Source organism: Aquarana catesbeiana, linkage group LG12, assembly GCF_042186555.1.
Source record: "Aquarana catesbeiana isolate 2022-GZ linkage group LG12, ASM4218655v1, whole genome shotgun sequence".
Classification (NCBI taxonomy): domain Eukaryota; kingdom Metazoa; phylum Chordata; class Amphibia; order Anura; family Ranidae; genus Aquarana; species Aquarana catesbeiana.
The window spans coordinates 43,349,328-43,363,681 of record NC_133335.1 but is presented as its reverse complement, the minus strand read 5'-3'; the positions used below and the strand labels follow the sequence as shown (position 1 = coordinate 43,363,681).

General features: G+C 40.1%; 1 protein-coding gene across 1 annotated transcript in view; it reads right to left on the bottom strand.

Annotated features, from left to right (window-relative positions):
• Positions 1-211: 211 nt before the first annotated feature.
• Positions 212-14,354, bottom strand: part of WNT9B (Wnt family member 9B) — an 18,777-nt gene continuing 4,634 nt past the window's right edge. The window contains exons 2-4 of the mRNA XM_073607656.1: positions 10,571-10,827; positions 6,879-7,144; positions 212-3,790 (exon numbers count right to left, since the gene is read on the bottom strand). Of these exons, the coding sequence (XP_073463757.1) occupies positions 3,332-3,790; positions 6,879-7,144; positions 10,571-10,827 (982 nt within the window). The 3' untranslated portion in view covers positions 212-3,331. The remainder of the gene's footprint in view (positions 3,791-6,878; positions 7,145-10,570; positions 10,828-14,354) is intronic.

Sequence of the window (14,354 nt, the reverse complement as noted above, 5' to 3'; positions counted from 1 at the left end):
TTTGTTTAAATAAAATTATGAAATTTGTAATATCAATTTGATTTGTTTTTTTTGCACCTCTAAACTCCCAATTTTGTTTCTTGGTACTTTTACTACATAGATTCCCAATGACAGGGTGTCAATGGATGTGTTTATGGGATCAAGCAACAAGGTACTGCACATCACAACATAATACACGGTACTACAGCAACCAAAGAAAACACACAAAGGGTTTTTACAAAAAAAATATTTATATATCAGAGCAGTATATAAACACATTTGAAGTGCAGTGTCTTCTATGTACACAGTGGCAAAAATATAAATATATTGCTTTACCAATACCTATATACATATCTCTAAGCAGGCAAGAAGTGTCTTCATGCAGTGAGTATACTGCAGATTTAAATAACTTAAATATATATAGATTTGTATGCGTGACTGTTCCTAATTGCTGTACATATGAGGTAGAACGTATGGGCCCAGCATTTTGCATTATGCATGTTTTAAGGCCCCATCGGGCTCCTTTACGAAGGTTGCCCAAAGTGCAGTACTCCAAAGCAACTAGTCAGTGTTAAACTTCAGTAAACTGAATTCTGATTAGCTACAATGGTTTATTACATGTTAAATAGTAATTTGCACTTTGAATTACCTTATTAAAAAGCACATATATTTGTTAGGGCTTGCTACAGAAGGAAAAGTAAGTACAGTTTGAATTTTCTGGGGTGCCAGCGATAGTTGACAGCCATTTTATCTGTCAGTTTGCTCGTTCTTATATATTTGTAGACCTACTTTTATTTCTGCTCACAAAATGGCATCCGTGACCTTGTATATGTGAAGAGTATACTTTTAACATGATCATTACAAATGCAAACATTGTATAGACAATTATGGGGCATGTTGCTGCTCTAACTTTGGAATCATCAGATGTTCTAATAAATGGGCCAGTTCTCTGTCTTTCAGACTGTTAAGTGGAACAGACTGTGACCAGTGGGAGTAGAAAATGCCCAGGCTCTGTGGTAAGTTGGAATAAAAAAAAATTACATACTCCTGTAAATGGGGGGAGGAATAATGTCCCATAATTGAGGGAGTTGTACCCTTTTTTCGTATTTGTGGAACGAGTTGTACCCCATCATTCGTGTTAGTGAGAAGAATAGTGCCCTGTTGTTGGTGTCAGTGGGAGGAATCGTACCTCATTAGTAGTGTCAAGGTAAAAGTGTGTACAAACTTGTGCCTTTAGTCCTATGTTAAATACAACTACTTATTGGTCTGAAATAAGCAATCTAAGTAATCTTGTAATCCTAGTTCTTTGCATAGTCCTATGTTATGCCCACAAAATGATAATTAATATTAAGGATTAGCTTGACTGAATCAGTAGTTTGGTCTGATTTATGATCTGATACACGGGACTGGCAACCTTTGCTTTAGGTTTTTACAGTGGTAGAATGTTCACATACACCGGTATTGAGCAGCTGCCAGGAACCATATGTGGCTCTTAGGGCCAGTTCACATTGCTGCGTGGTGCGAGATTGCATGTGATTTGCAGTGCACATTACATGCGATGTCCTTGCGATGCAAATTCAGCCATACAGATAATATGACTGAATTTGCATCGCATTCGGACCAAACTTTTTTGGCCTGCAGCAGAATCTGATCGCATGGGTGTTCACCCATGCGATCCGATTCTTGTCCGAATTTGCAGATTGCACTGCGATATGCAAACTAATTTGGGGGTGTCATTAACTGGACACTCCCAGCAGTTCGCATAGGGCAGTGTGAACTGCCGCCGGGGAGACATTCGATGCAGGAACCCACAGTGGATTTGCAAAGTTCCTGCATCATTGCAGTGTGAACCGAGCCTTAAAGTGATTGTAAAGGCAGGTTTTTTATCTTAATGCAATAAAAAAAAAACATCTGTGTGCAGCAGCCCCCCTCAGCCTCCCCTAATACTTACCTGAGCCCATCTCTGTCCAGTGATGTTGTAGGAATATCTTGGCTGCCCGGAACTCCCCTCCTCGTTGGCTGAGACAGCAGCGTTGCGCCATTGGCTCCCGCTACTGTCAATTAAAGTCAGTCAGCCAATGAGGAGAGAGAGGACACAGGGAGCTGTGACTCGGTGCCCCATAGCAAGCTGCTTTCTGTGGGTCACTCAACAGGAGGGAGGGGCCAGAAGCACTGAAGAGGGACCTGAGAAGAGGAGGATCAGGGCTTCTCTGTTCAAATCCACTGCACAGGGCAGGTAAGTATAACATGTTTGTTATTTTAACCTAAAACCAAGACTTTACAATCACTTTAAGCCATTGGCTGAGGACAGTTCCTTTAGATCAACACTTGCTATTGGCATGTTCTGAAACTGTTCTCATTATCAGAAGACATTCTGAATTATGTATGGTCAGTGGTCAAGACAGATCAGAAAAGCAGGGCATGAAGCTTTTTAAGCAGGTTCTCAGTAGAGTTAAACATATGAAGGCATGTGTACCCCGGTACAGAATCCACATTGCTTTGTCATAGAATTTCTCCCTTCAATGATGATCATCAAATATTTCACTTTATCTCTATGGAGACTGCTTGTGTCAGTATACATTTGCATGCTTATAATAAAATACATATTGAATGGTGGCCTCTTGCATTACATCTTGTGTATTGTGAGACATGACCATATCTCTTGAAACACGCAGTCACCATAGAGATTCAAATCTGCTTATATTTACAGTTGGTGAATGCAGCGGCATAGTGACGTCAGCTTTTGTACATCTCTACAAAACATTTACAAGTAAATTAAGACATTTATGTACAGAAAATGTTGCGTCCTTGGTGGTCTACACAAATTAGGATTTTCCTTTTTGTGGTTATGGTTAAGTTATTTGCAGGTAGAAATTTAATCTGTGGCCATGTGCAGCCATTATTGAGAATAATTGTGATTTTAACCGATCATGTGACTGGTTTTAGATGCTCCCGATTAGGTAGAACGTGACTAGTATTGAATGCTACTGATTAAGCAAAACTAATCAATGCAAATTACCAAGGATGAAAGTTAATTGCAAAGCTGACATCAAATGTTGCAGCATATATTGGGCAGTGCTCAAAAGTCTATTTAAGAGGCAGTGGCTGTTTTGCATGTGGAATAAATATCTTTGCATAGTTATAATTTAAAATATAGTAGAACACTGAATGAAGTATGCCCCATGTCAAAGTATTGAGATCCGTGACACCATCCAGTATTTTTTCAGTTCACGTAGTCTTAACAAGTCCCATGATGTACCCCTTTACCTAATGTGCACAATTTCATCTCATGGATAAGAGACAGAAGAAGCCCCTTTTGTAGATTTTTATTCTTCGCATAGTCCTTTTGCCATTATTGTTTGCATGTATAGGTGTCCTGCTGCTGAACGCACTTCTGACACTCCACGTGGCAGCACCAGTGTACTTGACAGTGGCAGGAAAAAGTGACCATTCGGCTTTGGGTGTTGTACCCTCTACCACAACACAGACTGTCACATGTGGTCTCTCTTGAGCACACTCTGCCTGAAGTCCCAGGAGAAAAGCGACTGGTACGGCAGAAGCTTGGTGAGTCCTCCAAATAAACAAGATCTGTAGAGCGAATAGCACGGCCAGCAAACGAATGTCCTAGGGACTCGTGGCCCCCAACTGCCTCATTTGTTGCTCCTAGGACTTTGACAGCATTGTCATACTTTGCTTTTAGCAGAGCTCCTGTCTCATGGAATGGAGAAAGCTGTTTCCAGCAGGTGCGTACTGCACATGACCCAGAAACCCCATGACACTTGCATGTTGTCTTTAACCCACTCTTTACAGCCTAAAAACGGGGAAAAAAAAAATCAGGATCTGATCAAAAAACAGTCACATTTTCAGTCAAGAGTGCTAAAACTGCTTGTCAATAACTGGTTAGCTTCTAATTTGAAGATCACTTCACTCAGACTCAGCACTTGATCCTGAGAAGCGGTGCCTGCGTCTATAGACAGATAGCGTGGCTCGCCACTCCTCACTGAATTTGATTGACAGCAGTGGGAGCCACTGGCCTGTCAGTCTCTGTGTGGAGAGAGAGGAGAGAGGACTGTAGCCAGGCACAAGTGAGGATTCTGGATCAAGTGAGGACTCGTGTAAGCATAAGGGTGGTGAGGGGGTGATACTGCTACCTAAAATTTTTCTACCTTAATGCAGTAAATGCATTAATGTAAAAAAAAATGTTAGGCTTTTGAACCACTTTAAAGCACAACAGATATTTTAATACAACTTTTAATGCAACACTGTATTCATGAATGCATTATTAAATTTATTTTTAAATGTATGTACCTGAATTTCATCTCGGTATCAGCCTCTAAAACCGGCTGTACAATGAGCCTATTGGTCATGCAGCAAAGCTGATGTGCTATCAAGGGCACAAGCAAAAGACAGAGCTTGCCAGTCTGCTGCTTCTCTTTTCACTGTTCAGTCGCAGAATGGGTGAGGGACAAGTCCTGAAAGTTATCCTGAACTGTAGCAGAGCAAAATTAGGTCTCCTGCCCTGCCAGACAGAGTAGTGCAAATCTCCCCTCCGGATTGGCAGAAAAACAAATTCTTTGGCAGGCAAAACAGCTTTTATATGTGTATTTCATCTGTGTGTTTAGCTGCCTGTCCACAGTTTAAGGTTATCGACCTGCCATGACACAAATATGTAGAGGTGTAAATATTTTAAGTCACTAACCCAGGACAAGTATGCAGTTCAGTTCTTCTGCCTTTGCTTTCTGCATATTTGTTTTGAATCAATTACATAAAATGTTGAAGATCAAAATGATAGCTGGAAATCAATGCCCCGTACACACGATCCAAAAATCGGACGAAAAATACTGCTTTCGACGCGATCGTACGATAATCGGATCGTTAGTACAGAGCTTTCGAGAGCCGATCACAACAGTTCATCCGATATTTTTTTATCGGACTTGCATGAAAGTTTTTCTCGTACAATACCAGATCGTACGATTTTAGTTTAATCAGTACAGTTGTCGTCCAAAAATACAATACAAATACACTACAACACATGACATCACTTCCGATTTTTTTATTCTGTCGTACGAGAATTTTCGTAACTTTAGTAAACTCTTCAGGTTCGATATACAACTAGTATGCAAAAAAGACAGACGGTCTGTCATCCGATTTTCGGATCGTGTGTACGGGGCATTAGCATTTTTAAGTAAAAAGTCAGATGAGATCTCATTTCTGTCATGGCTGGTCTAACCTATAACATTGTCTGGTTAGGCCATTATACTCTTCTAGGTACGGTAGGGCTGAACACATCGTTTGTGACGTTTCACTAGAGAGGCAACCATCCCAAGCATTGCCAGCATTTCAAAATGTTGTAAACCTCCTCATTGTGCGCTTATGTAAAGACACTTGGGTCAGTTGCAGTATTCTGCAATATTTTTGTGTAATTGTTGAGGAGAATAATATACACTGTGTAACTGAAATGAGAGAGAACTATGCATACTGCATACAGTCAGTAAAAGACTGCATATTGACTTAGCTTAGTTCTACTGTGGGTTCTAATGGGCTAAAAGGCAGGAAATCTCAGAAATTAGGATAGTATACATGTGGCTTCATATTTTGCACATCTAGGTACATCTGTTTTTATGGCCCAGTTGTTTTAGCAGTTCACCTGAGCATGGCGAGGAAATAAAGGAAACCATACAATGTTTTTAAGGTCAAGTAAATAAATCTTCCTTTTTCCCCAATAGTCAGCTGGGCATGGGGGGAAGGAAGTGGCATCATCGCATTCCCTGACACTGCTTGGATGTATTAAAGAAGGCAGCACACATACTTGGATTGTGCCCCTTGGCACATGGATTTCCATGGCTCTGGTCCCTTCACATCCTACAGTAGAGGAGTGCATTGTATATTGTAAGTCTAATGCCCTGTACACACGAGCGGAATTTCCGTCCAAAAAAAGTGTAATGGGAGCTTTTGGCCGGATATTCCGACCGTGTGTATCCTCCATCCAACTTTTTCTGTCTGAATTTCCGCCAGCAAAAGATTGAGAGCTGGTTCTCTATTTTTCTGACGGAAAAAGTTCTTGACGGAAATTCCGTTCGTCTGTATGCAATTCCGACGCGCAAAAAAACACGCATGCTCGGAAACAATTCGACGCATGCTCGGAAGCATTGAACTTAATTTTCTCGGCTCGTCGTAGTGGTATACGTCACCGCATTCTTGATGGTTCGGAGAACTTTTGTGTGACCGTGTGTATGCAAGCCAAGCTTGAGCGGAATTCTGTCGGAAAAACCATCCAAGATTTTTCCGACGGAAATTCCGCTCGTGTGTACGGGGCATAACATGTGCAGGTACGTTGGCCCTCTTAGGTATATGGGTCCCTTCTTATATTCTTTCCGATCATCTTTATCTTCATTATAAACAGCAGAGCTCATTCCATTATAACCCAGCTAATGAACTATTCCTAGTGTTCTACAAGCAATTGAAAGCCAAAAATGCAAGAGGTTTGGACCACATTTGCAGACACTGGATATATATAGCCAGCTGAGGTACACGAAGCATACTACTTCTGGTCTTCATTAGAATGCAAACATGAAACAGAATGAACCACTTTGGCTTCCATGTTCTGTCTGTATTCTAAATAAAAAAACATTTATTCTATATGATGTTTTTGTGTTTGTAGTTTTGGATTATGACAACTTGTGCCATCTGTAAACTGAAATCCAAACAAGTTTCTGTCGTACATCCTCTAATGCATTTGTTGAACAGATGTGTATAGGGAGACATTTATTTTAGTACTATACAGCTGGATATATAAAGTACTTGTCTGTCTTCTTCCTACTTTGTTTTATATACTGCCAAACCACCTTTGTGTTTAAAGATTTTAGGACAGGGGGTTTTGCTGATTGTTCTGCACTCACCTTAATGCCTGTGTGAGTATTGTGTAAGTCCACTTTGGCTCTTGTGTCTCTTCCCCCCTTTTTTTGTCCCAAAAAGTTCTGCAGAAAACGCGTGCTGTGTCTCAGGTTATCCCCACACACCCCCCACTGCCAAGCCCGCTGACTCTCCAGGCCGGGAGAGTCGTCACATGTACAGCGCTCCATCTTTCCTCCGCTGCAGGCCTTGGCCAGCGAGTGAGTCAGTGCTGCAGCCGACACTGCGTACAGGAATGCTGTCTCTTTAAATCCTGAGGAGAGAACAATTTTATGGATTTCTATTATTATTACCTTAGAAGTCTGTTTCATTTATTTAAATGTGATTTGCAGAGAAGAAAAAAACATCAGCATACTAAAAAAGTGCTCTGCTGCATTTTAACACGTTGCTGCATCTTTTTAATAAACTTATTAACCACTTGACCTCCAGAAGATTTACCCCCCTTCATGACCAGGCCATTTTTGAGATATGGCACTACCTCAATACAGGGCACTTTAACCCCCTTCCTGCCCAGGCCATTTTTTAGCTTTCAGCGATGTCGCACTTTGAATGACAATTGCCCAGTCATGGCACACAGAACCCAAATACATTTTTTTTTTATCTTTTTCTTCACACAAATAGAGCTTTCTTTTGGTGGTATTTAAATCACTGCTGGGATTTTTTTTTTTTTTTTTTTACAAAAAAAAAGAAAAAAGACTGAAAATTTTGAAGAAAAAAAAGTTTTTCTTATTTTTTGTCGGTACATTTTGTAAATAAGTAATTTTTCTCCTACACTGATGTGTGCTGATGAGGCTACACTAATGGGCACTGATAGGCTGCACTGGTGGGCACTGATGAGGAAGCACTAATATGACGCACTGATAGATGGCACTAATAGGCGGCAGTGGTGGGCACTGATTGGCAGCACTGGTGGGCACTGATAGGCGGCACAGATAGGCAGCACTGATGGGAGGCACTGATGGGCATTGATGAGCAGCACTGATGAACAGGCACTAATGGGCACTGATGGGAGGCACTGACGGGAGGCACTGACTGGCATCACTTATGGGCACTTATTGGTGGCACTGCTGGGGCTTTCCTGTAATCAGGGCACTGATGATCAGTACCTTGATTACCTTCCCAGGTCTCCCCTGCAAGGAGTAGCCACTGATCGGCACTCCTCGCCACAGACTCTGTCAGTGTTAGGTGCTAAGAGCCGATTCATGGCACTTCCGTATTTACATGTGACCGGCTGTGATTGGACACAGCCGATCACATGGTTAAAGAGCCGTGGCCGCAGCACTTTACAGAGATCAGGGTTCTGGGGCGCCGTCATATAATGTCCTCCCAGAATGAGAGCCGCACCAGCCCTCCATCATTTGACGGTGGGCGGGCGGCAAGCAGTTAACTGACAATTGCGTGATTAAGCGACACTGTACCCAATTTTTATCCTTCCCCCCCCACCCCCCCACAAATAGAGCTTTCTTTTGGTGGTATTTGATCACCACTGCGGTTATTTTTTGCGCTATAAACAAAAAAAAGACTTGACAATTTTGAAAAAAAAAAAGCAATATTTTTTACTTTCTGCTACATAACAGATCCAATAAAATAATGTAAAAAATATAATTTCTTTATCAGTTTAGGCCAAAATTTTATTCTGCTACATATTTTTTTAAAAAGTCCCAATAGGCGTATATTTTTTGGTTTGCGCTAAAGTTATAGTGTCTACAAAATATAAGATTTTTATTTTTTTTTAACTCGTAATGGCGGCGATCAGTGATTTATAGCGGGACTGCAATATTGTGGCAGACAGTCGGGACGCTAACTGACACTTTTTGGGGACACTTTTTGGGGACCAGTGACACTAATACAGTGATCAGTGCATATTTTTAGCACTGATCACTGTACTAATGACACTGGCAAAGAAGGGGTTAACATCAGGGGCGATCAAAGGTGCTTTACTAGGAGAAGGCATGGATCAGTGTCCCTACTTTGCAGGAACACAGGATCAATGCCTCCCCTACTGACAGAACGGCAATTTGCCTTGTTTACAGACTTTCTACCAAAGGATCAGTGGGTGCTGGCGGACATCGAGTCCGTGGTTCCCGCTGTGAATCACAGTGGGACCGGGCCGGCGGCAACGCACCTGGACACTACCAACCCAGAAGTGCTGGATCACGTACGTACGCAGTAGAGCAGCCTTGCCGCCGTATATCTAAGTGATATGGTCAGCAAGCGGTTAATATAATACCCAGACAGTAAATGATTAAACTACATGAAGATCATTAACCCTTTTCTTGCCAACATTACTAATGAAACCGTGGAGTACCAGTCTAACAGTGCTGCTTTGCAGGCTAATAAGCCAAAGGGTTAACAACCAAAGCAACAACTAGACATGTGCATTCGTTTTCGTCCGAATGCATTTTTGTCCGAATTTCAGGTATTTTCGTTATCGTTTTAAGAAACGATAACGAAAGTGCAGAATCCGAAAAACGAAAGATCCGACATAAACAAATGCTTTATTTTCGTTTTCGTTGCTACAACAGTTCGATATAGATAGAAAATTCGACATGACGCTGACAATAACAATTTGTGTCCATCAAACCTGTGGTCGAATGTGCCTAACCTTAACTCTATTAGTCCAAGATTATTCTACATAGAGAGAAAAGATTCGACGTAGGGGAGAAAAGATAAATAAAAATAATGATGATGATGAATGTTATTGGCTGATTGTAACCAAAGAGGAGGAGCAGTAAAATAGCTAGAACTAAGTACACACGTACTTTGGCTTATGGTGTCTGTTGAAAGTTCTAAGAAGATTTGACTGAGCAGGTAAACTATACGGCGTCGTACAGTTTAGCTGCTCCGTCGAATCTTCTTTGAACATTCGACAGACACCATAAGCCTTCAATGACAGATTCAACCTTAATTTGGATTTTTGGACGAATGCAATTTTTAACGAAAAACAAATTTCGGGAGTAACTCAATTTTATTTTTCGGACGAAAACGAAATTCCGAAACGAAATATTTCAGTGTGCACATGTCTAGCAACAACCAAGTGAGCAGCACCACAAGCAATCCCTGATAAACTTGTGTGTTTACTGATAAAGCCTCATCCATACCTACTCTTTAGGCCACAATAAACACCCCTGCATACAGGGAATGTCCACCACTATCATTACTGCTAAACTCAGAATGATCCCCACATTATTAGAGATAAAGCTAGTGAGTAGATGTCATCCATATCCACTTCTTAGGCCAGATTCCACTAGACCAGCCTTTCTCAACCTTTTCAACACAGGTGAACTCTTGAAATAACTTTCTGGTCCCAGGGAACCCCTGCTAATAATTAATATATCTACGACTCGTGATATATTGGTGTGATTGTCAGTGAGAAGAATGCTCCTTACACTTGTTTTCATTGAGAAGAATTACTACTTGCAGAAAGTTAAAAAGCTCATTGGTGTCAGTGGGAAGGCGGCATATCTGAGAGGCATAAATTACTCATTGCTAAGGAACCCCTAGCAACCTCTGGAGGAACCCTGGTTGAGAAACCCTGTACTAGACAATGTAACCTGCCCTGTTTAGATTGGCTCCTTACTTTTGAGCAAATCTATCTTGCATCTCCTATTATTATTCTCATCATCATTTTCTAAAGAGTCTTCCTGTAAAAGAGCCATTCTTGGCCCAACTGCCTTACCTCTTTTCAGGAGGCTCCCCCTTCCCTGCAGGCTGCAGTTCCAGCGTTCGCTGCGCAGTTGGAATTGGCACTCCACAATGCCCAGTCGTACAGCTTCCTTTAGCGCCTCTGCCAGGCCAGGTTCCTTCCTGCACAGTCTCCTTTGGCGGCGGGTCAAAGGCAGTAGATCACACTGTTTTAGGTGGGGTCGGCTGTGAATGCTGCCAGTCGCAGCAGATGCCGATGTGTAGTGAGAGAGGGACTCCTTGCTTGTTAGTCTGTATAGGCAAAGGACAAGAAAGGCATAAGTATAAGGTATATTTTTATTGTCATTCCAGAACAATGTTATACATGAAAGGTGACTAAATAAGGTACTCAGGCCCTGGTATTAACAATAATAAAATCTAAACAAAATGCACACTAACACACATTTAAATAAAATAGTAACTAAATATGTAAAGATGAGTACATGATACATTTACATACTATAAATAATCATATAAAGCATTTCATGTATATATTTTTCAGAGTAGGAACGTTTTTAAATATTTAAAGGCGGCACATATATTGGCTACCTGATGGGCAAGATTTTAGGATCCTTCCATATTCTTTGTAAAATCAAGACTACATCATGTAATACAACGAATGAAAAGTCACTCAGGGTGACAATTCTACAGACTGCATGTTATAGCCACATTCCTTACCACCATGCAATGAAGTCAAGTTATATTCTAGCCTTCCATATATAGTTTCTAGTCAATGATTTGTAGCCCATTTTAATCATATATATACCAGTACAGTGAGTATTTTAGATGTAATGTGTATGAGCTTTTCAGCCAATGTATAGAAGCTCATAACAACCACACATTCCCCTTTTAATTTTTAGGAGTAGGTAAAAATAATTGTGATTTATTGTGATGTGTACAATGCGTTTGACTTCTAAATCAATTATTTTAATATGCAGATATGGCATGCTATATATACAGGTGATACTCGAAAAATTAGAATATCGTGCAAAAGTTCATTTATTTCACTAATGCAACTTAAAAGATGACTCTAATATATATGTGATAGACTCATTACATGCATAGCAAGATAGTTCAAGTTGTGATTTGTCATAATTGTGATGATTATAGCTTACAGCTCATGAAAACCCCAAATCCACCATCTCAGAAAATTTGAATATTGTGAAAAGGTGCAATATTCTAGGCCCAAAGTGTCCCACTCTAATCAGCTAATTAAGCCATAACACCTGCAAAGGGTTCCTGAGCCTTTGAATGGTCTCTCAGTCTGGTTCAGTAGGAATCACAATCATGGGAAAGACTGCTGACCTGACAGTTGTGCAGAAAACCATCATTGACACCCTCCATAAGGAGGGAAAGCCTCAAAAGGTAATTGCAAAAGAAGTTGGATGTTCCCAAAGTGCTGTATCAAAGCACATTAATAGAAAGTTATGTGGAAGGGAAAAGTGTGGAAGAAAAAGGTACACAAGCAGCAGGGATGACCGCAGCCTGGAGAGGATTGTCAGGAAAAGGCCATTCAAAAGTGTTGGGGACTTTCACAAGGAGTGGACTGAGGCTGGAGTCAGTGCATCAAGAGCCACCACAAACAGACGGATCCTGGACATGGGCTTCAAATGTCGTATTCCTCTTGTCAAGCCACTCCTGAACAACAAACAATGTCAGAAGTGTCTTACCTGGGCTAAAGAAAAACAGACCTAGTCTGTTGCCCAGTGGTCCAAAGTCCTCTTTTCTGATGAGAGCAAATTTTGCATCTCATTTGGAAACCAAGGACCCAGAGTATGGAGGAAGAATGGAGAGGCACACACTGCAAGATGCTTGTGTAGCCCAGTGTGAAGTTTCCACAGTCTGTGTTGATTTGGGGAGCCATGTCATCTGCTGGTGTTGGTCCACTGTGCTTCATTAAGTCCAGGGTCAACGCAGCCGTCTACAAGGAGATTTTGGAGCACTTCAGGCTTCCTTCCACAGGCGAGCTCTATGGGGATGCTGACTTCATTTTCCAGCAGGACTTGGCACCTGCCCACACTGCCAAAAGCACCAAAACCTGGTTCAATGACCGTGGGATTACTGTGCTTGATTGGCCAGCAAACTCGCCTGACCTGAACCCTATAGAGAATCTATGGGGCATTGAAAAGAGAAAGATGAGAGACATGAGACCGAACAATGCAGAAGAGCTGAAGGCCGCTATTGAAGCATCCTTGTCTTCCATAACACCTTAGCAGTGCCATAGGCTAATAGCTTCCATGCCATGCCGCATTGAGGCAGTAATTGCAACAAAAGGGGCCCAAACCAAGTACTCAGTACATATGCACGCTTATACTTTTCAGAGGTCCGATATTGTTCTATGTACAATCCTTGTTTTATTGCATGTAATATTCAAATTTTTTGAGATTGTGGATTTGGGGTTTTCATGAGCTGTAAGCCATAATCATCACAATTATGACAAATCACAGCTTGAACTATCTTGCTTTGCATGTAATGAGTCTATCTCATATATTAGTTTCACCTTTTAAGTTGCATTAGTGAAATAAATGAACTTTTGCACGATATTCTAATTTTTCGAGTATCACCTGTACACATGGCATAGACACTAGTGAATTGTATATTACACATGCATAGGGCGATAAACTCTTTTAGTTTATTCTAGCGGGGTGCCTCCTCCTGTACTAAGCTACTTAAAGTGACTGTCGTAAAAAGTATTTAGTGGTCTTTTGTATGTGAAAATACCACTGGGCATTGGCACATTATTACATACTGTCTGTTTTTTTATTACCTTAGATTCTCTAAATACTAAAATTAACTTTCTACATTAATTGTCTTAATTATAGTTTTACTGTTCATACATTCTTGTTTTTTTTTCCCTGACCTGTATCATATTTAGATTTACAGTATATGATTATTCCACACAATTGTAATGTATTTTTTTTGCATACTATGATTATTTTCTTTTATTATATTTTTTTCTAATGCTTTAATTGAAGTTCATTTACGTACAAACATGCAGTCCCTGCTTAAAATAGATAAATAAAAATTAAAATATGTTGACATGCATTCCAAAAATGGTATCTACTGCATTATATCTATCGAGATATAGAAAAGCAAACATATTTTGCAAATCCTATCTTTTTTTGACAACTGAAAAGTTGAATGTCCATGGCAAATCTATATGTGATATTCAGACAAAAAAAAATTAATTCCCTGAATTACTCCAGTTTGCAAAGCTATTTACTTATCTCTCTTCAGGTCAGTTTTGTAGGTACTATAAAGTGATCAAAATGCATATAAAATGCATCTAAAGCAAACGTTAATGTCCATACCATGCATGAGTCTAGTGAAGGCAGCATCAATTCACTTGGAACTTTACATTTGTTACATTTTCCAATTTTAAAAATGAGCATACACCCTAAACTAGCTAAAATAAAATAAATAAATAAATACTAGTAACCAAAACAAAAATATCTGTATTTACAAACTATGTCTTTAATATAAAAGATAATATTTTTAATTCTATATTTTGTTAAACAGCATAACTAATGCATTCTATAATACAGATATATTTTATAGGTGCATAGAGCTTTAACAAAAAAGAAAACAGTTTGGTGACCTGTCCTAGGTCAACAATGTTTATGAAAAATTCATTTTTAAAGCATATTTAAATTATTTTTCAAAAATTACCTTTTTTTTTTCTTTTAATAAGCTATTAATTATGCAGACAGGTCCATGCAAGGCCATTGTAGACTCCAACCAGCAAACTCAAAAAATACATTTCTCTCTTTTGCTCTCGC